This window comes from Pleuronectes platessa, chromosome 4 (genome assembly GCF_947347685.1).
Source record: "Pleuronectes platessa chromosome 4, fPlePla1.1, whole genome shotgun sequence".
Lineage (NCBI taxonomy): Eukaryota > Metazoa > Chordata > Actinopteri > Pleuronectiformes > Pleuronectidae > Pleuronectes > Pleuronectes platessa.
This window is the reverse complement of record NC_070629.1, coordinates 17,937,249-17,956,891: the sequence shown is the minus strand read 5'-3', so window position 1 is coordinate 17,956,891 and position 19,643 is coordinate 17,937,249. Positions and strand designations below refer to the sequence as shown.

Genomic DNA, 19,643 nt, shown 5'->3' with positions numbered 1-19,643 from the left:
CTAAATTTAAAACAAATTATATAAGAATTAAGCAATATTAATAACTATGAATTATTGCCCCAGAAATGGAATTTTCTAAAGGGTTTGTAGACACAAGATTTAAGTGAGTTAATTTGGTCATATTTAAGATGTAGAATGCTGCAGCATGAAGTGGTTAAAATGTTCTGTGTGAACAAGTAACTGCAGTTATGGTCTCAACACAGTTCAGACAAACAGATTTTATTATTGACAAGATGATGAAAATAGGACTTTAAAAACAACTGGATCATGGAGTGCTTGAAAATGTTGACTGAATTAGAGTAAATAATCAAAAAATGCCTTCAACCCACCCATAAAAACCTCAACGTTAATTAAGGCAAACATCTCTTGGCCCAATAATTGAGACAACACCATATTTTATCCATTTTAGAACTTGCTACTAAAGGTCATGACCTTTAAACACATGGCAGCACTTTACTTAAGCAAATTTTATTGCCATTACAAAAGTGCCGGTCAACAATTAAACAATAACATTTAGTCTCCCTCGCTTAGGAAAAACCCCCATACCACTTCTATATAATACTTACAAATTCACAAAATTAGAAAATACCAGTCTACCATTCAATCTTCTAATAACCAATCAGCTTGTTGATTATGTATAGAAGATCCTTCATAGTAGGTGACCTCTAACAAGCAGAGCTGGGTCAAATAATCAATGATTTTAGTTTTTCATGCATGGAATGTTAAAAATATACAGGTGGATGCGTAGGCAACACTGTGAATGCATAAAAGTAAAAATCTCTTGACATTAATAATCATCTTTAATTCTGATGCAACATTTTAAAATAAATTAAAAAAGACAAATTCTGCAAAAGTATATACACCTCAGCACTTTTCAATACTAAAAAGTCAAAAATACTTTGCAGTGTTTTGGTACCACAAAGTAGGAATACGAGAGGAATCTGAAGAATGATACAGTCATTTGGTTGTACTTAGATAAGGCAATCAGTGCACCTAAGAGTTGAAGAACTATGTGTCTGTTAGGAGGCCCTCTGCCTAGTGTATCGAAACCAGATCAGCCCAAACTAGATTGAAAATACTAGAATTAAGGTACAAAATTATGCTGAATTAATTATCAAAAACAACAGGTTGTAAAAGAAACTGAAGAACCCAGAAATAAATAAAGAGAAGATATTCTTTTATCTTGGTTAATCAGTAAATCCCATGAGAGGACCAAAAGAGTATCCGGACAAGTGTGCCAAACCTCGGGGCCAACCATTTACCTATTACTGTTATCTTAACTAAGTTATCTCATACTAAAATCACATGTTGTTGATCATTCTAAGTTTGAGGGATGTGTTTCTCCATACAACTGATGTGAACAACTGTTGATGAAAAACCAATAATAACTCAAAAGAAAATTGATGGTTTTCAAAATACTAATTGCATTATACATTTGACACTCACACTTCAACAGTGACGCATACTGATCCAGGACCAAAGTGCCCCTGTTATATAAATTTGTAATAGGAAATCTGTATTTTCTCAACAATACATTCTGCCCAGGCTGTCCGTTTTCCAGGAAATCCACAGTTTGTGAGGCTCAGCACAAGATGTCCTTACTAACTAATTAAAAAAGAAAAGAAAAGTCTGAATCACTTCATGAGATCATTGGAACATGTCTGTATGAGCACAGAACCGTGTTTGCTCGTTTTGGTTCTGGTACCAAATCCACAGTATTACCAGGTAGTCCTTTCACATTAAGCCATCATGCTCAAAGCTGGAGGGCAGAAGAGAGAAAGTGAAGGGGCAAAACTTGACTCCAGTCCCACCGTAAAACTTATTCTGAAACTCCACCCTGAGGAAGAATAACAGATGCTGTCAAAACAAATAAATAAAACAAAACACTGAGGTAATTTAAAGAACTATTGGCACTGTCAATGACACATGTGGGCAAATTTAGGAGTTAGGGTTATTCTTACCAGTGCAGCCGGAGTGCATGAAGGAACGCAGACAAACTCTCCATTATCAGGAGGATGGACACAGTGAGAACGGCAAACAGGCCGAACACAGGCACCAGGAATAAAACTCCAATACGGGTGTCCGTTCGAAGTCCTACTCGCATCACCATGGCCCACAGCACCTCTGACAGCTCTGTGAAAGCACCATCCATTTAGAGAATTGCAAAAGAGACATCAGGTGTATGATAACTACTATCATTCATGATATATATATAATATAAGACTTGTCAATGATCTACATGTGTTGGCTGTCTATTGGACTCCTCTTAATGTTATTAAATTCCTTTTGTGCTCAGTCTCTGGTGGTCAGGTTTGAAGGAGGGACAAACTACCTGTGTGTTGTAATGCAAACCCAAATACTCACGGGCATGTGCCAGGCTCAGAGCCCAGAGTCTTAGATAGGAGGCTGTGTTTGAGACGCATCCCAGGCAATACTCTATAGTGTGGATGGCCTGATGCAGGAACTCATCTGCAAAGTCAAACTAGCACAACAAAAGTAAAACTCAGCATGACTGACAGAAACCAGTGAAAGAAGAACATTGGTCGCTTTTAATTGAATGGTTATAATGGGTTTTAGCTGTGCTGACCTCTTCTTTCTTGTGCTCTGTACTTGTGGAGAGATCACTGTGACTGCTGCCCTCCTCCATGTCATGAGCCCTCATCAGGTATAGCTCCTCCTCACTGTTACGCCGCACACGCTCGTATCCCTGAGGACAGGCACAAACTATTCAGATGTGCATATATTTACAGTCAAAGAACAAATATTTGGAGATGTTTTTTGTTCACTCATTCATAGACATGCATTTCAAACCCTCACCCTGTACATTCCTAGTCGGTGGCTTCCATTGTGAACCCAATAAAGGTAGATGGGTTTGCCCAGGAGTAGAACAGGCACTGAGAGAACAGCAATGACAACAAGAAATACCTGCAGGCCAGCCTGAGGAAGAAGCAGCAAAAAAAAACTGCATTAGTTAGTGTGAATAAGTGTATTTCACTAGACATTTGATTAAATCTGTTCATCAAGTACAGGGACATATATTACACTGATGCAGGAGTGGAGCTTTCCATTGGATTCTCACCTGTCCTGGGTAGAGGGGCGACACTGTGTCACCCTGCATGAGGAACATATTAATAAAGTGGATGAGGATGCTCGGGGCATTTCTGGAGTCCTTTGCAGAGAATACCAGCCACTTGTAGAAAATCATGAACACCAGGTAGCCAAACAGACACAGCAGGAACAGCAGCTCAGGCAGAAATACCAAGTAGAGGTTGTACTTTTTCCTAAAGTGCCTGTTTTTGTTGACAAAAAGAGGGCAGGTTATTAAAAACTGTAACATCCTAAGAAAAAGATAAAGAAATAAGAAAAAAAACTGGTACTTACAAGTGATTGTAAGTGCTGAGAATGACCCCAAAGCTCATGTGTATGACGCCCAATATCACTGACATCTTCATCTTGTAGGAGTTCAGAAATGTTAGACGGTTGGAGGCCAGGTTCCAGATCTTTGCAACAGAAAAATGTCATAATCTATTATACAATAAGTAGTTTTGAGTGGTATAAGAAAACACAGTCAATACTGTTGTAAGCGAGGGCAACCACAACGAACTTTGAGTATAAATAAATAAATCAATGAAAACTGACCTAATAAACTTAGTTAATCTTCTAAAGAATAACCATGTAACAGTTGTATTATTGTTCCTGAAGTAATCTAATAATGTTATTTTTACCAAGAGGATCAAATCATTTCAATTCCAGGAACTCAACCTAGTTTATTTTTAGTCACCCAATGTGTGTCCCTAGAACATTACGACTATTCAAGCAAATAAATAATGAGCGACGAGTTTGATGAACTGATTTACTCTTTTGGTACAGAATATGACTGCTCCACATTAAGTCTGCACGATATTTGGAAAACATGCGGTAATGTTGTTGAGGGTTGCGATGACGATATGACTTGCAATAAATAAACAAATGCTCCAGTACACAGTGTTAAAGAGAGACAGAAAGAGAGAGAAAGAGAGCCGTTACCTTTCCTTGTCCTGTTTTGGAACTACAATAAAGAAGCAACGCAATTCTTTTTTAGTAATCAACTGCTTATAGACATCAATTTGGCTCAGGACAAACGTGATCATAAGCAGTCTATGTTTATTTTAACATTTATTATCTAGGGCAGTAGGGCTTAATCTTGACCAAATATGTTTAAATACAGAGCGTGAATGCATAGCACATGTAACATCATCTATCGTAGTTCAAGCAGTTTTTGTGATACGTATATCACGCATGTTGAGGAATTTTTTAGCATCCTCACACATTACTGTAAATGCCACTGTATATTACACTATATCTGTACAGGAGAATAGTGCCTGTCTAATTCCACACACACTCCCTTCTCTCCAAGTAGTACCCACGGTCAGGTTATAGATAAAGGGCCAACTAGCAGTTAGGGACGGGAAGAAAGAAAAAAAAACGATTCAGTTACGAATCACGATTCTTGTGAATGACGATTTTAAATCGCCACGCTGCCTCCCAAATCGATTTTTTTTTATTAAAAAAAAAAAAAAAAAATGGTTTGAAGGTTTTATACGGGAGGGCGATATATGGGGGGGAGGACCAACCTCACCCAAGTGCATGTTGACCAGCTCTTGTTTTTGCACAAGAATCTCCATATCCAAGCACTAGCTTTGCATAGCCTACATGCAAACAAAAGTGAAGCTTAGCCTACTTTTTGTTTATTTCAAAGTTAATATTTTAAGTAAACTTTTATTTATTCTATTTAATTTACCTTTTATTTATCGATATCGAATCACAGTAATTTCAGAATCACAATACATATTGTATAGCCACCTAAGTATCGTGATTGTATTGTATCGGGAGGTCCCTGCCGATTCCCGTCCCTACTAGCACTAAAATTCCACGGAGTATCCTATCATTAATTGGGATTAACCAATAAATTGTCTTTGGGAATCAGTGTGCTGCATTATGACTCCTCATCAATACTCTCTACTCACCGGGTCGATTCCCAGCGGATATGGTCCTTTGAAAACGCCTGTAATATTTGGATCCAGAGTAAGAAACTTGTTCCCAGTGAGATCTTCGGGCCTGTTTGACACAAATAAAGCCACAAGTTTGTTCAACGAATGTGATGTCAAATCAAACAAACATCTCATCTGTAAATATTTAAAAATGTATAACAGGTTGTTCATTACATGTCATGGCTGTAAGAAAGCTGGAGTTGGGTTTACTATAATGATAAAGTCCTTTTTGTAATGAATTACTTACTTCCACACTTCCGCTGTGAACATGGCCTTCACACTCCATCCAGAACCAAAGATGTTCAGGGACTTTGAGAAGCAGTCATTGTATATCAGACCAGTGTAGATGGAGAACAGGCCCATCATCAGGATGATATAACGGCCCTCAAAGAATGTGTTCCAGATCTGCACATACACACATCCAATCACTCACTTACACATCAGACCTGCTGTTCAAAACACACTCTGGTTATAGCCTGGTTAACTGAGTATTAGGTTAAACATTTTCTCAGCTTTGGAGAGCTCACTCACCTCATTCCTGGTGTTTTTAAGTTTGCGGTTGTTCTCGTACAGCACCATCCAGAAAGCAAAGAGAGCCATGATGAGTCCGTGACCCAGATCCCCGAACATCACAGCAAACAGGAATGGGAACGTGATGATTGTGAACGGAGCTAGAAATGAGCAAGAGAGAAAAAAACCTAAACTGCAGCACTACTAAGATAAAAAAAATAAAGCTATAAAAGAAACTATATATTAAAATAAAGCAATAGAGCAAAAGACAACAATGACAAAAATATTTTATTGCAAGTTAGCACTCATTTGGATTTTTGTTATATCAATAATTCGATGTCACTTTTTGAGACTTTCTTTTTCAAATACATATGCATGTTACTGTTGCATATCAGACTTCTGATACACTGCAGAGAGACCTGGTCAAATTTTTAAACTGATAAAGTGCACTTGCACATTTTTACTTTCTAATCTCATTTGATGATAGATATGTAACATACAGAGGGAAACACTCACCAGGGTTAACCTCCCGGTAAGTTCCCACTCCGTAGGCATCTACAATGTTCTGGAAGCCAGAGGTAAATTTGTTGGTCCTAAAAAGGGTGGGGGGAGTGTCGCTGGTGGGGATGCGATTGACAAAGGAAGGAACTGTCGCTCCACTTTTTCTCTGAAATATCAACGTTAAAAAAAAGAAAATCACAATCTCAGTATATTAACACATTTTAACATCTGACAATCACCACAAAAAGTAGGGGAAAGGGACAGTGGATTGTTACATCAGCAAATGTGGCATAATGCAATCCTTTAAGTGCTACCTAAAAAAAAAAGTCTGTAGGGACACTTCAGTGCACCCATTATTGCGTCTGTGTATTTTTTGTTATCCCAAATCCCAGGGTGGTCTTTCAGTACCCTAACCGGGGGGAAATAAAAGCACTGCCTAAATACAATAGTTGCTTTTATGATAACAGTAACTTCATGAAGCGACTGCCCCAGTTAAATAAACACAAAAGCAAAGCCTGCAGTGAGACAAAAATAGAATTTCCTCACCGATCCATCTTCCAGGGCCCTCCGCAGGGTGGGAATGTCGTTGACCGGACACCACACCTCAGCAATCAGACACTTGTTCGTAACATCAAAACTACACAGGTTCAGAATGTAGTAGATGGCTTTAATCTTCTTGACCTGGATGACCCAGGTGTACACAGATTCTGAAGCCTTGATCGAGACCTGTCTCAGGTAGTCCTCTGTCCTATGAAGTACCTGCACACAGGAAGAGATAACGCAGTGTTTTAAAAATATATTCAAGACTTCCAAGAGAAAATAAAAAAACTTTGGAATTTCTATGATTGTCAGTGGAACATTACCAAAGACAGATATCTACCACTTTAAACAAGAAGCATTTTAGTGTTTGTGTGTGAATAAGATACTAAGACATAGGAAGGACATAATAATTTTCAGGAAAAGGGTTTCCTGAAAATTCTAATGGAGAGGATGAAAACAAGAATGCATGAAAGAGAGAAAGAACATCCTGCTGAGGCCTCGTGTGGATCATGTGCTCCAGGGAGTGAGTGGGGGCAATCCCACTTTTCAGTTACAGTGGGTTAGAGCTTCCAAAAGATTCACGGTGCACTGCCCCACACCAGAAACTCACCTGACCCCATGACTGAGGTCTGACTCGCAAGAACAACAGTTGGGTTAATCTTTAAGAAAATAAATCAACCATTTAATTTAGCTCTTTTAACACAAGAAGACTGGCTTAAAAGAAAAACCCTTGCTGTACGTAATGTGACTCACTGAACACAATATTTTCTGCCAACTTGTTTTAGAAAATGTTAAAAGTCTTGTTTTCCTTTATCCTAAAAATTCATCCCCCAGGGAAAATAACTCCCAGACAGCTCGTGTTCTAAATCACCCAGGTTGCATTTTAACAGGAGACAAAGTTAATTTTTAGTGAATGACAAACAGAGTAATTTCATTTTATGTCACTAATTAAAACGGCATATTTAGACACTTAAAGAAATATTTCACATACTGTGTGCAGGTCCTGAATGCGAGTTTTAAGTCCTTCTACGACATCATTCCTCTCATCATTGCTCGTGGGATAGGGATACAGGTGACAGTGGTAGCTATGGAGAGGAAAAGATAATATTATTCAACACTACAAATAAAAAGCTAATCTAATACAAATTATTTTCTGCCATAAATACGTGTAGAGCAGCCACTTAATCATGTGTTGCAGAATAGTTACCAGTCACAGATCTTTTTTACTTTCTGGCCAATTTGGTCTCCCCAGTAAGAGATCAGAAACACCATCCTTTTGGTTGGCTCTCCCTGCAAATAAGAAGAAGACAAAGGGTGATGTGTTGTATATCAAAGATCAGACCGGTTTCCTCTATTAACAACAAAAAGAAGTGCCACTTAAAATCCAGAGTTTATTTTCTGTTCAAAATCTATATTTAATTAAAAATTGACTTATATGCACCAACCTGTTGGTTGCCAAAACAAAAACAATAACAACAAAACAAAAAAGTACTTGTGACTGAAAGTTAATTATTGACCTTGGAAATAGCAGCATTGCTCTCTATGTGTTTTTTGAAAAGCATGACTGGTGCTTCTAACTTGAAGTCAAGCCTCCGCTTTTCCAACCATTCAGAGACACATGTTAACATGGTTGTACATTTTCCAGTGATCAGTTTCAGCCCTGCATGCCTGCCTTCTGGTCAAGCAGAGGAAACGGATAACTGGATTAGTGCCATCACTCAGTATGAAAGAACACGATCACAGTACTCATTGTGTATGTGATCAGCAAGGGGGATGAGAGCAGACTTCACAGCAGCTTCAATAGTTTCATTTTCAGTGTCGTCACTTTGTATTTATCACTGTTTCAGGACTGTCTTTTGCTTTATGTCATTTTCACTGTGCTACACTACTCTGCCCTCTGCAGTACTGCTACGTCACTATAACTGTTATCAGAGATGACCTGTTGCACAACACAGGGGGAGGTTCTCCGCTCAGACGCGTTCTCAAAAGAAACAAATCCAGAGGCTCTGACTCAGAAAGAAAATCTCTGAAGTTCTGTGCCTGCCTGAAAGCAGCTTATGAAAACAAAAATAAAAAGGGGAGTGAGTATATGTGCTGATATCTTAATCTCATGGTGTAATGCAGGAAAGACATAATAAAATGCAACCTCAACATAAATGTTGGACAGTTATTCTTGAGAAACCTACTGTTTCAGGATCTTCCAGATATTCCTCGACCTCAGAGTAGCTGAGGATGGTGTAGCCTTTACAGACTCTCCACAGCATCCGCTCAAAGGCTTCGATCTTTACCCTCTGAATAAGCCCAGAGATGAAACTGCAAGAGAATGATGTAAACATTTACTATCAGCATAAGGTATACACATGCGCCTATTAGGGAAGATAAACTTATATCCTAAAGCTTATTAACAGTATATGAGATATTAAAGATTAATATAGCAACCAATGATTATTTTCTATGTAAAATATATGGTGCAAATGAGAATGAAGTTTGTGTGTGTCTGGTTCATGTCTCAATGGTACTGTTGCTGTTCAGAGTCAATATGGTCACAAGTGATCAGCTCCACGACACGTACAGATGTTACTGTACCCAAGATGCAATGAGATACGATCACTCATTACCACACTAGGAAGTGGTACTGGGTCACATGTAAACCACGCCTACTTGGCTGACATCCTCACAACGCTAGGGTTTCACAATTAACCAGAATCATTTTAACATGTCTCGGTTTTCCACATTCTTTGATCCATCTACAGCCAACACCCCAATATCAACACTGAAGGACACATATTAATTTTGCGATCTATCAAATGCATTAAATCTTATTTCAAAGCAGATCTCAGCACAGCGCCTCGATGTGACACTCTGTAACATACATACACACATGTGAGTGGTCACTCGAGGCACATGTGTCTGTAAACATGAATTCTAACGCCAGCTGACAACTGATGCACTTCGAGCTGTCCACTTGTGATCGGTTCACCCAAGACAGATGTTTACAGCAGGTATGAACATCTTTGCTTTCATCTCAACAATCTTAATCGTTAATGTTGCAGTTTTCTCAACTTAACATAACTCCAGCTGCCTGCTGTAGATGTGATACTCTCGGAGTTGTGACTGCAGAAACATGCAGCTGGGAGCTCAGCTGTCTTTCTTTTGAGCACTCACTCTTGCTGCTCATTCACAATCAACAAAAACTTGCATTAAGTTAAATATCTGACCCTTCACTAATTATAGTGACTATTCCCACAAAACTGGTTCTGTGAGCAACATGTTGTTGGCAGAGAGCCAGAGCTGCTCTTGACTTATTGTAACTTGTGAATATCTCGTCTGTTTGGGTGTGGGTGCAGAGTATATAGATTGTAATGGGAGACAGAAAACCATTTAAGACAAACTAAAAGTGCAACTGGTCTCATTTGAAACTCTTGAAATGTATATCAGAGGCTTCTCACCTCATTAACTTTTTCCTCATCATCACATGATATAACGCATTCACACTTTAAAAAGACATGATGATTGTGACAGAGCCAGGGTTTACTGTCAACTCTCAAATAAACCACACTCCAAGTCCAAACACCAAAATAAACATAACGCTGATATGGCCAACAGGATTTCATTCCTCACCCCAGTTTGGCTCCGAGCCTCTGCATGCTATTGTAATCCATCACCGTGTCTTTTTCTAGGAAGGGGAACTCCTCATACTGCACTTGCAGGGGCTCTCGCTAAAAAGTAAACACAAGACACATGAGGGTTAAAATGGAAATCATATCAACAGATTCCACTTGAAACAGTGTGACTGTAAAAATCCTGGCAACAGTGTGGCACAAGTCGACCCACTGACCTCACACGTTCTCTGTACAAAGCTGCGGGTGACGTGCAGCATGTGTGTGTACTCTATCAGCTCCAGTAGATTCTTCTGCAGCTTCTCTTTATTCCTTGTGACTTCCCCCAGCTCCACTTCTAGTCTCTGTAGCTGCTCCTGTGGACACACACAGACAACAAGTGATCAGCGGCATGACTACAACAATTATTTTATTTATTTGTTTAAAAATAGATTGGGTGTCACCTTCCAAATTTATACAGACTGGAGGAGAATATAAATAATTCAATCAATTAATTTAGTTTCAGTGGCAGTAACTCAACACAATAAATTCAAAATGATATGTGAACAAGTTACTAACCATTATAGCCATGATGTGCTTCGGTAAGGGAGCCACTGGGTTCACATCTCGTTCTGGCAGTGAAATGTCTGCTTTCTTAATTTCCCTCAGAAGGTATCCTGTTAAGAAAAAAGAAAAAAAAAAGCAGTTGTTTCTGAGACCTTTACAACGTTTCCAAATTCCACAACCAGCCTTTGAACAGCACTGGATTCCAACTTGAGTGTAGCACTGTGGCTGTCTCTTCTCTTAATCTAATAAGAAAAGAGTTTAGTTAGCTAAGGGTGGCATTTCATTCAAGTCAATACAGAACCAGCTGACAATTCTCATGACTGCAGGGTCACTGGCTGTCAAATCAATTCAATGAGAAAGGCCCTCTGCGGCTTCATGGATCCACAGCACATTGTTTTGATCCTGTCCAATGCTCGACTACAACTCACTAGACAGAGTAGGAACTTCTTAGAGGGCCCTATTATTAATTTGTTAATTAGCTATAAATGTGATCTCACCAATAATCCTCTCCACTTATCAATGACATCTTTGTTTTGATCCTGTCTAACGCTCGACAACACTTAACACTCGGTGACTGGATAGGGGGCCTGATTGGTAAAGTGCATATTAAAAATCAATGTGATCTTACCAAGAATCCTCTCCATTTCTTCACATTTTTTGATCTCGTTGACATGTTTTCGCTGGAACGTGTTAACACTGGGATTGAGCTGAAAAGGGTAGAAGACAAAGTCAACTATTTAATGATTAACAATCAGCCTGGAAGCAGCAAAGATCCTGGGGACAAACATATCATTAACCCCTCAGTAAGCACCTGTAAGGCCACTTTACAGCAGGATTAAACCCCAGATCTGCTGCGTTATGAATGATAACAGAGGCCAAGAAGATATATGCATGCACTTTGTCCACTCGGCAGTAACTTTCACAGAGAGAGACGAGTGGATGTGTCCGCACTCACGTCTCTGAACTCCGCCAGTCCCAGCTCCCCCAGCTCACTGATGCAGTCGTATGCGGACCCGGACTGCAGGAAGAGCTGGGCCAGACACATCTCCTCGCCTCGCAGCAGGGAGCTCATCGTGACACTTGGCTGTGGAGTGTCCCTGCTCAGCCGGCGGGCTAATGCTAACAAGCGAACTACTGCGGTTTGAGCAACGTCAGCGGCGGCCAGTCGAGTCTTTCTTGGTCTTTTTCATGTTTAGCGTCCGGTGACGGTGTCTGACTTCACACAGCCAGAGTTCACGGGCTGCTCCTGGAGGCTAATGTGGAAGCTAACCAGCCAAAAAGAGCCGCCGTCACCTGGAGGAAAAACTCGGCTCGTCACGGCCGGAGGTGGAAACGTGAGGTCGCCGCCGCTAAAGCCGCCGGGGTCGCATGTCCACAGCTGTGCTCAGCGCTCTGCTCCGGGTCTGTGAACTTTGACAAACCGTCCTACGGTTGTGTGCCCGACTCCTCCACGTCACTTCACCTCACACTGTTGCATACGATCAACTTCCCCAGCACAGACCGAGCTCTGCACCAATGAGCGCAGCCCGCTGGAGTCTGCGCACTGCGGCCCGGCTCTCAGCCCTCAGCGCTGTCTGAAGGCAGCAGGTAGTGATGTTTCCCGTGTGAAACCCATAGACTGTATGGTCAAACCTTCCGCGCGTGTGTCCACGAAGATAGTTTTGAAGTGCGTAGGGAGGCTTGTGTTGATGACGTTTGTGGTGACGTTCAAAACCTCGCGAGCCGGCCGTACCACGTGACAGAGTTAGGAAATGGTTCGCGAGTTTGGCGTGAGATTCGAAATATAAGGGGCAGCGAAACCCAATGGACCCCCCCCCCCCTCACCTTTTGTGGACTTGGGACTTTACTGCGCGTTTGTTTGCATAAAAAAAAAAAAAAAAATGCTGGAACCCAGTTGTTATTTTTAAATAAAAATGAATAAAATGTCCATATTTTACGTGTTACATGTTGTCCCTAGTATCACAAGCTCATTCACATCACAACCCTCTGCCCAATTTGTTTCCACCTTCCCTTTTGATCCCGCCATTGTATCATAAAGACAGACACCATATTAATTACTTCATAATTTATGTATTGGCATCACAAACATTCATTCATTCATTTATTCATTTCAAAGCTTCACACACCAAAGCCATGGTATCATTATAATCAGTCTGCATGTTTTACATGTATCGTCCACTTGACAGCGCAGTAGAGCAAATGAAGCACTAAGAAGATTCGGCCCATGACCAATTGGATGGAAAGCGTCACTGCTGCATGAAGCTTCATCTCGCCATCACTAGCTGCAGGTAGAGGCCTGACTTTCAGGGAAATCAAACTCCCAGAGAAAAGTCTTGTTTTTACCAAACATTAGCTTAGAGAAATACCATCTTGAAATGCAGATATTTCACATCCCCAATCCATCCATCCAGTGACTTGGTAAATTGTAGCGTTCACCCAAAAATGTAAATGCACTCATCATCTACACACCACTGTGCCTATGGAGGGGCGGGTGAATTGTTTAAGTCAACAAAAAACTTTTGGAGCTTCAGGGGTAAACAGCGTTGCAGCCAAATCAAATACAGTCGAAAAAATGGTGAGCACTTCTTCAAACATATAAAAACAACAGAACAATTTACATAAAATCCCTGACGTGTCAACCGACATTCAAATTCCACTAGAAAAAGCGTCCTTTACTTTTTTAGCCTAAATATCCCGTTACCCTCCTCTGGGCCACATCCACCTGTGGATCACAGTTACTTGGTGTAAATATACTCGTTTCGAGTCGAATATGAATGTCGGGGCGTACAGACACTTGGATGACACCACAGATGCAGTATGGAAGCACTTTGTTTTTTTACTGTTGTTTTTTTTTATATTTAAAGAATCGGTCACCATTTTCTTCAACTGTTTTGGATTTGGCTGCAACGCTGGGTTTACCCCTGAAACTCAAAACACTTCAAACATTTCACCGACCCCTCCATCGGCATAGTGAGTGAACTGTCCCTTTATTGCTAAAGTAAGAGCGCCACAGGAAATCAACCAGCACATTTGGCTTTTTAAATGAGTACTAAACACAAGTCCTGCAGCAAGAAGATCTTAAAAATAAACAATCGTCAAATGTTGTTCAAAGGAGTGAAAATATAAAGTTGCTGTTTCCTCGAAAAGACAAATTATATTTATTTTACTTAACTCTAACCTTTAGGCTATCAACGACTGAAACTTTCAAAATAAAATTAAATAAATGAAAACATTTCTATATAAATAAATGTAGAATTACAATCTCGACATAGAAGGACTTTAAAAGGATTATGTTGTCTTAACTTGTTATTGAGGTAGTACATGGGTCCAGACACTTAAGGAGCACCAACAGCTTTGTTTTGTTTGTTGTCATCTGCACAATAGTGAATCAATATTGTGCTTGTGGATGATTACCCCTTGCGGAGCGCCTACAACCTGAATAAACAATAACTCACAGTTAATCCCTGAGGTAGGAAACCAACTGATGGGTGGGACTGAAAGACTTTGAAGATTAAATGTTCTAACCACCATTCAAACAACAAGGTTGTCCTCAAAAATATGATGAAAACAAAAATTGTGATTGAGCCTGAAATAAATAATAGAAAAATATTTTATTACAAAATAGTGGAGCAATACAACTATTTACAGTCCCACAAACATATAAAACCTGGATTATAATTAACAATATCAAATGGGGAAAAAAGATGAAATTACATTTTATTGACCTTAAAATAGATACTCTAGCTTAGCTGCTTATTCCCAAAAATATTTTTCTTCCTCTACATTTTTCTTTTTCAGAGAGTGTTCCATGCCTGTCGGATTTGTCTCCATGGAGTCCCAAGAATTGAGGCGGCGATGAAGAAGAAAACCAAGATAAGGCCCTTAGCCAGTGACTGAGAATATGGCTCACCTGGGGAGGAGAACGGTATAACACATCAGAGGTGGTGCAATCAGTATCCATTTTCTTACTGTTTTTTACAATTTTTCTAGAAGTTTATCATTTACTAAATAATCTCCTAAAGTAAACAATAAAATACAAAATTAGACATATTCCTACCTGTGTAATACCTGGTGAGTGGAAAGGCAAGCTCAGGCCAACACACATCATTCCTGTTACAATCATACTCTGTGAAATTAATCTGAAACCTAGGTGAGGGAAAAGTCAAAATACTCTCAGTTAGGATCAGTCAGGCAGCCGATACAAAAAATTATTATTAAACGTCTCTCCTTTTAAGGGGAGTCTCAGTGTTTCAACAAGCACCTGGTTTTTGGTGGTTCTGTGTTGACAGGGATGTCTGTAAAGGTGACTGAGGAGGTGATGGGGAGTAACCAAGTTTCCTGAGGGTCCACACATGGAGAGATGTCACCGCCTCCACAATCCAGAGACCAGCTGGTCATGCTGTAGCTACAAATGATCAAAATAAGATACACATGTTGGTTTGCAATGACATTAGAAATTGGACTCAGAACATATGGTAACTTATATACTGACTGTGAATACAATTCATTTTTCATTGCGGTGAGCAACCTAACACACCTGACTTGCAAAGCGCGGATTTCCCTCTGAGGTCTGCCCTCTATCGTGCCATTGATAAGACTCCAAACATGGATATGCTGGTGGATTTGAATCCCATAGCAGGAACTTGTGGTGTCTTCTATGGTTGTGCTTGAGTTCAGCATCACAACTGGAATTTAGATGTTACATGTCAAATTTAGCTAAACCGAAAATATATAATGTGCTGAATGTGCTTTACAAGTTAAAATAAAAATGTATCAAAGGTTGATTTGAGTTAATTGTTTGTTTACAACATTCACTTACAGCTTATGTTGATCCAGTCTGTCCCAGTTAGTGGATCTGGGTTTCCAGTCCTTGCTACATATGTGGCTGTAGTCAGATCAGCTTGGAGAGAAGCAACTGTCTCTCTAAAGGAAAAAACCTTACATTTTAACTCAGGGCAATTTAAGAGATAACATCAATCAAACATGAGCTACTGACCTCAAGAGATCACACTGAGTCAGATTCTGTCGGTTGACTGGCAGCAAACATCCTGATGTAGAATTCTCCCCAAATAGAACTGGTTTCTTCTCATTGTTGAAACAGAGTCCATCACCAACTGTCAGTTGGAACAGAAAATGGCAGTGTCTTTAAATCTAGTTGCTTTTATTGAAAAATGGATAATTAACTGTTATGCGCTTGCAGTGAGCCAGTAATCAACATCACTTTTTACCTGATTTCCAAAGGTTGATTGATGTCCTCTGTATTGACCCTGTATTGTTGTCGAAAATGTCCATGATTCCACCAATAACAGGCCTTCCCACCTGGTAACCTGTCAATGAAATGTCAGCGTAACTTACTACAGTTGTCACAGTGTGCACTTTTTTTTAACTAAACAGTTCAGTATCACCACCTCTTTCCGATTTAATTTACATTACATTAGCTGACGCTTTTATCCAGAGCGACTTAAAACAAGTGCATTCAACCATGAGGGTACAAACCGAGAACAACAAGAATCAAAGAAGTACAATTTTCTTCAACAAAGCCAAACAACAAAATGCTATCAGTAAGTGCCATTTAAGTGCTACAAATTTTTTTTGTTTAAATTTCTTTTTTTTTTGTCGCTCTCACCTGGGTTCCCTGAATTGGGCTCACTCATGAAGTCCCCATTGAGAAACACAGCAGAGTACCTTGTAGTTAACCCCACTGTTTAGAGGACAAATGCAGATGTTAGTCCAAAGTCCATTAAGCATATTTCTGAACTTGCATCTGGTGATAAGTCAAATCATGGACGAGATACAGTTTGTGAACACTTACCACTACCATTCAAAGGGAAGTTCCCAACAGTACGTGTGAGTGTGATATTTGTGATGCGATTTTCTTTCCAGTAGAATTGATAATCCAGTGCAAAGGTCACATTCTCACACAACAGGCTTTCTGCTTGAGAGAAATGTTAACACATTAACATTTAAATTAATAGAAAATTAAAGTTGTTGATTCTAGTAATGATATGTTGTTATTCACATACCCGAGGTCGCTGCACCATTTGTGCTTGAAATACTCTGACTCGGGTCGGTGGCCACTTCATCAGTTACCTCCACTATAACGTCACCTTGAAGGACAACATAAACAACATTATAAAAACACACAGATTCAAAGACATACCAGGATATACCAAAACATGTTTAGCAGATAAAACATATACCCCCTTCGCCATTCTTCACTTGAATCCTGAAATCCCCTGGTAGTGTCTGTAAAGGAGGTTCTGTTGGACAGGTCCATAGCCGAGTTACACACTCGACTTTGAAATTCTTCAAAAATGCCACAGGTGCATTATTTACACACTGGCCGAACAACTTCTGTGAAAGACAAATAGTCAAGATGTTAGATGCTACATAGAAAAAATATATATAATCTATAAACACTGTACTGTATTGTGGTGTAAACAACTTACACACAACTAACCTGGGGAATAGTTAAATATTGATCATTTAATGTTAAAATGGGACTTCCTTCAACATAAACATTAACTGGGACTGGGGCTGACAATACGGGCCTTTGGAAGGTTGGACCAGGTTTGGATTTACTAAACAAGAAAAACAGCAAAAGATAAATAATAAAGTGAAACAAACATTAATAAAGGACACAAAAAAACATATATTCTGATTCACATTAATGACTCACACTACGTTTCCTCTGTAAAAGAGCCCAAGGAAAGGGTTGTTTTTAGGTGGTGAATGGACACACAAAAATGGAAACCAATCTGGGGAGTTTTCAGCGGACTGCTCAGAGCACTGGTAATCTGGAGGAGGAGAGACTTGTCCACCAAAGGGACCAGGGAGACAGTGGGATGCAAACAGTGTCAAATCTTCATTGGAGCAGTCCTGAAAGAATGAAAAAGATGTCAATCATTGGTAATCAATGGAGAAAGAATTACATCTGCCAAAGTGAAGTGTTGTTGAAAGACTACAGCAACAGATACCTTGTCACAGCAGCAGCGTACATCACACGCTCTGAATGTGAGATCGCAGGGACAAGGGCCCAGTGGTTGGTACACCTGGTTTGGAATGCTTGTTTTGTTATCTGCTGTGGACAGGAGATTGATAGTTATTAGAAATGCAACCCTCTCTTAGTGCTTACATCCCATAATGAATACACACTCTTTCATTTAAATTACCTGGTCCAGTATTAGCAGGAACCAGCAGTGCATGTATCTTGGCCTGGATCAGCAGTGATGCCTGAGGTGTGTCGCCCACACAAGCAGAAACCTGAAGCGTCTCCAGCACACACAGTGGATTAGAGCAGCAGTCTGGTTCCGTCTCATTCTCACCACACAAATACAGACTTCTTTCCAACCTCAGCTGAACTCGTACCGCAGTCTGGGGCAAGAAATAAAGAGACGTTAAGAAAAGGGTGGGCAGTGCAGTGGTTAACACTTCTGCTTTGTAGTTTGGATCCTTTGTTGAGTTTGCATATTCTTCCCCTGTATCTGGGTACTTCAATTTCCTCCCACAGTCCAGAGATGTGAAGATTGGGGTAAGATTAATTGGAAGCTCGAAATGAAATGTGTGAATTTAAGAGTGAATGGTGTTATCCCGCTTCTTGCCAAATGCCATCTGAGATTGGCTCCAGCTCCCTTTGCTGCCCTCAAAGGATATGTGGTAATGAAAATGGATGGATGGAGTCACACCATAATATCAGCTCTGGTAAATGAATGCGGTGTAAAACCTCTTTAAGTGCCTCTAACTTTATCCGTTTTTAAACATCATTGGTAAAGCTGATTAAATTAGTGTGTGGTGTAAGGTTTGAATCTCACCTTTCCCACCTGCTCTCTGGTGAGCACCCACTGCGTTACCTCAGGCGCACATGATGGAGGGCCGATGCTTCCTATGAAAGAAAACAAACCAAATCTGTCCAACATGACCACAGACTGCATGATCACAAGGGAGACACATGGCTGCCTTCTCTCTCTCTCTGTTAGTGACCCGAGGGTTTATCTGAGTAACCAAACACCACTCATTTCAATTAGTAATAACTAGATACATCAGTCTGATCAGTAATTCCCATTTTCCTCCTAATAAAAGTTTGCACATCTATCAAAAATAAATAAACAAGTGGTCTTCAGGTCAATCTGAGGGTTGGGCGAGGATTAACACGAGAGAAGAGAAGAGAATAAAAAAAACTAGGGTATGTAAGTTCTATTTTAAGGACCATAAATATCCCTATCTACTTTTAAAGGATGGAAAGTCCTTATGTTCAAAAAAGTTAAATCCATCTGTCCAGAAAGCTAAGACTAAAGAAAGGCTGCTAGTTATCAGTCAAAGTCAAATGTGGAGTTACTGTGAATTTGAGTAATTTCAAATACTGTGTTATATTATATGTGATCATATTCTGTTCAAATAAGCTGCCAGAGTGGCGGAGTCTCCTCTGGCGGGTACCTGTGGTGTTGGACGGAGACACTGTCCTCACACTCAGGGACATGTCCGACGAGTTCCCGAGCAGAAGAGCAGACACCACTGGGCCCGAAGCGGTGAGAAGTGAAGGCTGGAAAACTGTTGAACATCGTTTGTTAGCCGAAGCTGTACAGTTGATTCAAAATGACCATTACTGCCCCAACTTGAAAAGGTTAGCAAGATGCTGCTCTAGCTAAGGAAGCGGCTTTAAAATACAACCGGAAGACTGTGCGGACATGTACCAGTGACTTACCGACGACATTTTGAGTGTGAGCCAAGGTTAAGAGCATGAAAACACAGAAGAGCTGATGGGAGGTGGACACACGCAGCACGTTAGCCATTTGCTTCCCTTCAGAGAGTCGCCATGTTTGTAAACCGTGTCCTGGCAACGCACCTCAGTCTTCTTCTGGTGAAGGGTGGGAGACACAAGGCCTCTCAAATAGACAAC

At 40.1% G+C, this 19,643-nt stretch overlaps 2 protein-coding genes across 6 annotated transcripts; both read right to left on the bottom strand.

Annotated features, from left to right (window-relative positions):
• Positions 1-203: 203 nt before the first annotated feature.
• On the bottom strand, positions 204-12,335 carry atp6v0a2b (ATPase H+ transporting V0 subunit a2b). Of its 3 annotated transcripts, XM_053420674.1 has the most exons (21): positions 11,703-12,335; positions 11,376-11,454; positions 10,760-10,857; positions 10,420-10,557; positions 10,203-10,300; positions 8,768-8,894; positions 7,789-7,871; positions 7,573-7,666; positions 6,588-6,800; positions 6,057-6,207; positions 5,562-5,701; positions 5,278-5,435; positions 5,007-5,097; positions 3,382-3,500; positions 3,080-3,290; positions 2,818-2,937; positions 2,588-2,707; positions 2,365-2,482; positions 1,962-2,133; positions 1,723-1,837; positions 204-1,605 (listed from the first exon to the last, which is right to left on the bottom strand). In XM_053420674.1, exons 1-20 carry the CDS (start codon positions 11,817-11,819, stop codon positions 1,735-1,737), a joined length of 2,550 nt encoding a protein of 849 aa, XP_053276649.1. In that variant the 5' UTR covers positions 11,820-12,335; the 3' UTR covers positions 204-1,605; positions 1,723-1,734. The 3 variants fall into 3 exon arrangements, with proteins under 3 accessions (XP_053276649.1, XP_053276648.1, XP_053276650.1); XM_053420673.1 differs by having other exon boundaries at positions 204-1,837; positions 11,703-12,334; XM_053420675.1 differs by lacking the exon at positions 11,703-12,335 and adding an exon at positions 11,559-11,576 and having other exon boundaries at positions 204-1,837.
• Positions 12,336-14,339: 2,004 nt separating this feature from the next.
• tctn2 (tectonic family member 2) lies at positions 14,340-19,616 on the bottom strand. 3 transcript variants are annotated; one of them, XM_053420797.1, is made up of 18 exons: positions 19,449-19,616; positions 19,181-19,294; positions 18,559-18,629; positions 17,920-18,121; positions 17,725-17,828; positions 17,427-17,626; positions 17,208-17,328; positions 16,948-17,101; positions 16,771-16,854; positions 16,560-16,682; positions 16,374-16,448; positions 15,976-16,074; positions 15,744-15,861; positions 15,567-15,670; positions 15,285-15,432; positions 15,009-15,152; positions 14,805-14,893; positions 14,340-14,657 (listed from the first exon to the last, which is right to left on the bottom strand). In XM_053420797.1, exons 1-18 carry the CDS (start codon positions 19,534-19,536, stop codon positions 14,542-14,544), a joined length of 2,154 nt encoding a protein of 717 aa, XP_053276772.1. In that variant the 5' UTR covers positions 19,537-19,616; the 3' UTR covers positions 14,340-14,541. The 3 variants fall into 3 exon arrangements, with proteins under 3 accessions (XP_053276772.1, XP_053276774.1, XP_053276773.1); XM_053420799.1 differs by having other exon boundaries at positions 16,560-16,679; XM_053420798.1 differs by having other exon boundaries at positions 17,725-17,825.
• Between the last annotated feature and the right edge of the window lie 27 nt (positions 19,617-19,643).

What these genes read in the sequence shown, in the direction of transcription:
- atp6v0a2b (XM_053420674.1), bottom strand. Translation starts at nt 11,819, where the DNA reads ATGAGCTCCCTGCTGCGAGGCGAGGAGATGTGTCTGGCCCAGCTCTTC. An exon ending in ATCTGGAAGATCCTGAAACA is followed by an intron (nt 7,872 to 8,767) that starts GTAGGTTTCTCA and finishes TCTTATTTGCAG; the next exon opens with GGAGAGCCAACCAAAAGGAT. An exon ending in TTACCGGGAGGTTAACCCTG is followed by an intron (nt 5,702 to 6,056) that starts GTGAGTGTTTCC and finishes GCTCATTTCTAG; the next exon opens with CTCCGTTCACAATCATCACG.
- tctn2 (XM_053420797.1), bottom strand. Translation starts at nt 19,536, where the DNA reads ATGGCTAACGTGCTGCGTGTGTCCACCTCCCATCAGCTCTTCTGTGTT. An exon ending in AATATTTAACTATTCCCCAG is followed by an intron (nt 17,102 to 17,207) that starts GTTAGTTGTGTG and finishes TGTCTTTCACAG; the next exon opens with AAGTTGTTCGGCCAGTGTGT. An exon ending in AATCAACCTTTGGAAATCAG is followed by an intron (nt 15,862 to 15,975) that starts GTAAAAAGTGAT and finishes TCCAACTGACAG; the next exon opens with TTGGTGATGGACTCTGTTTC.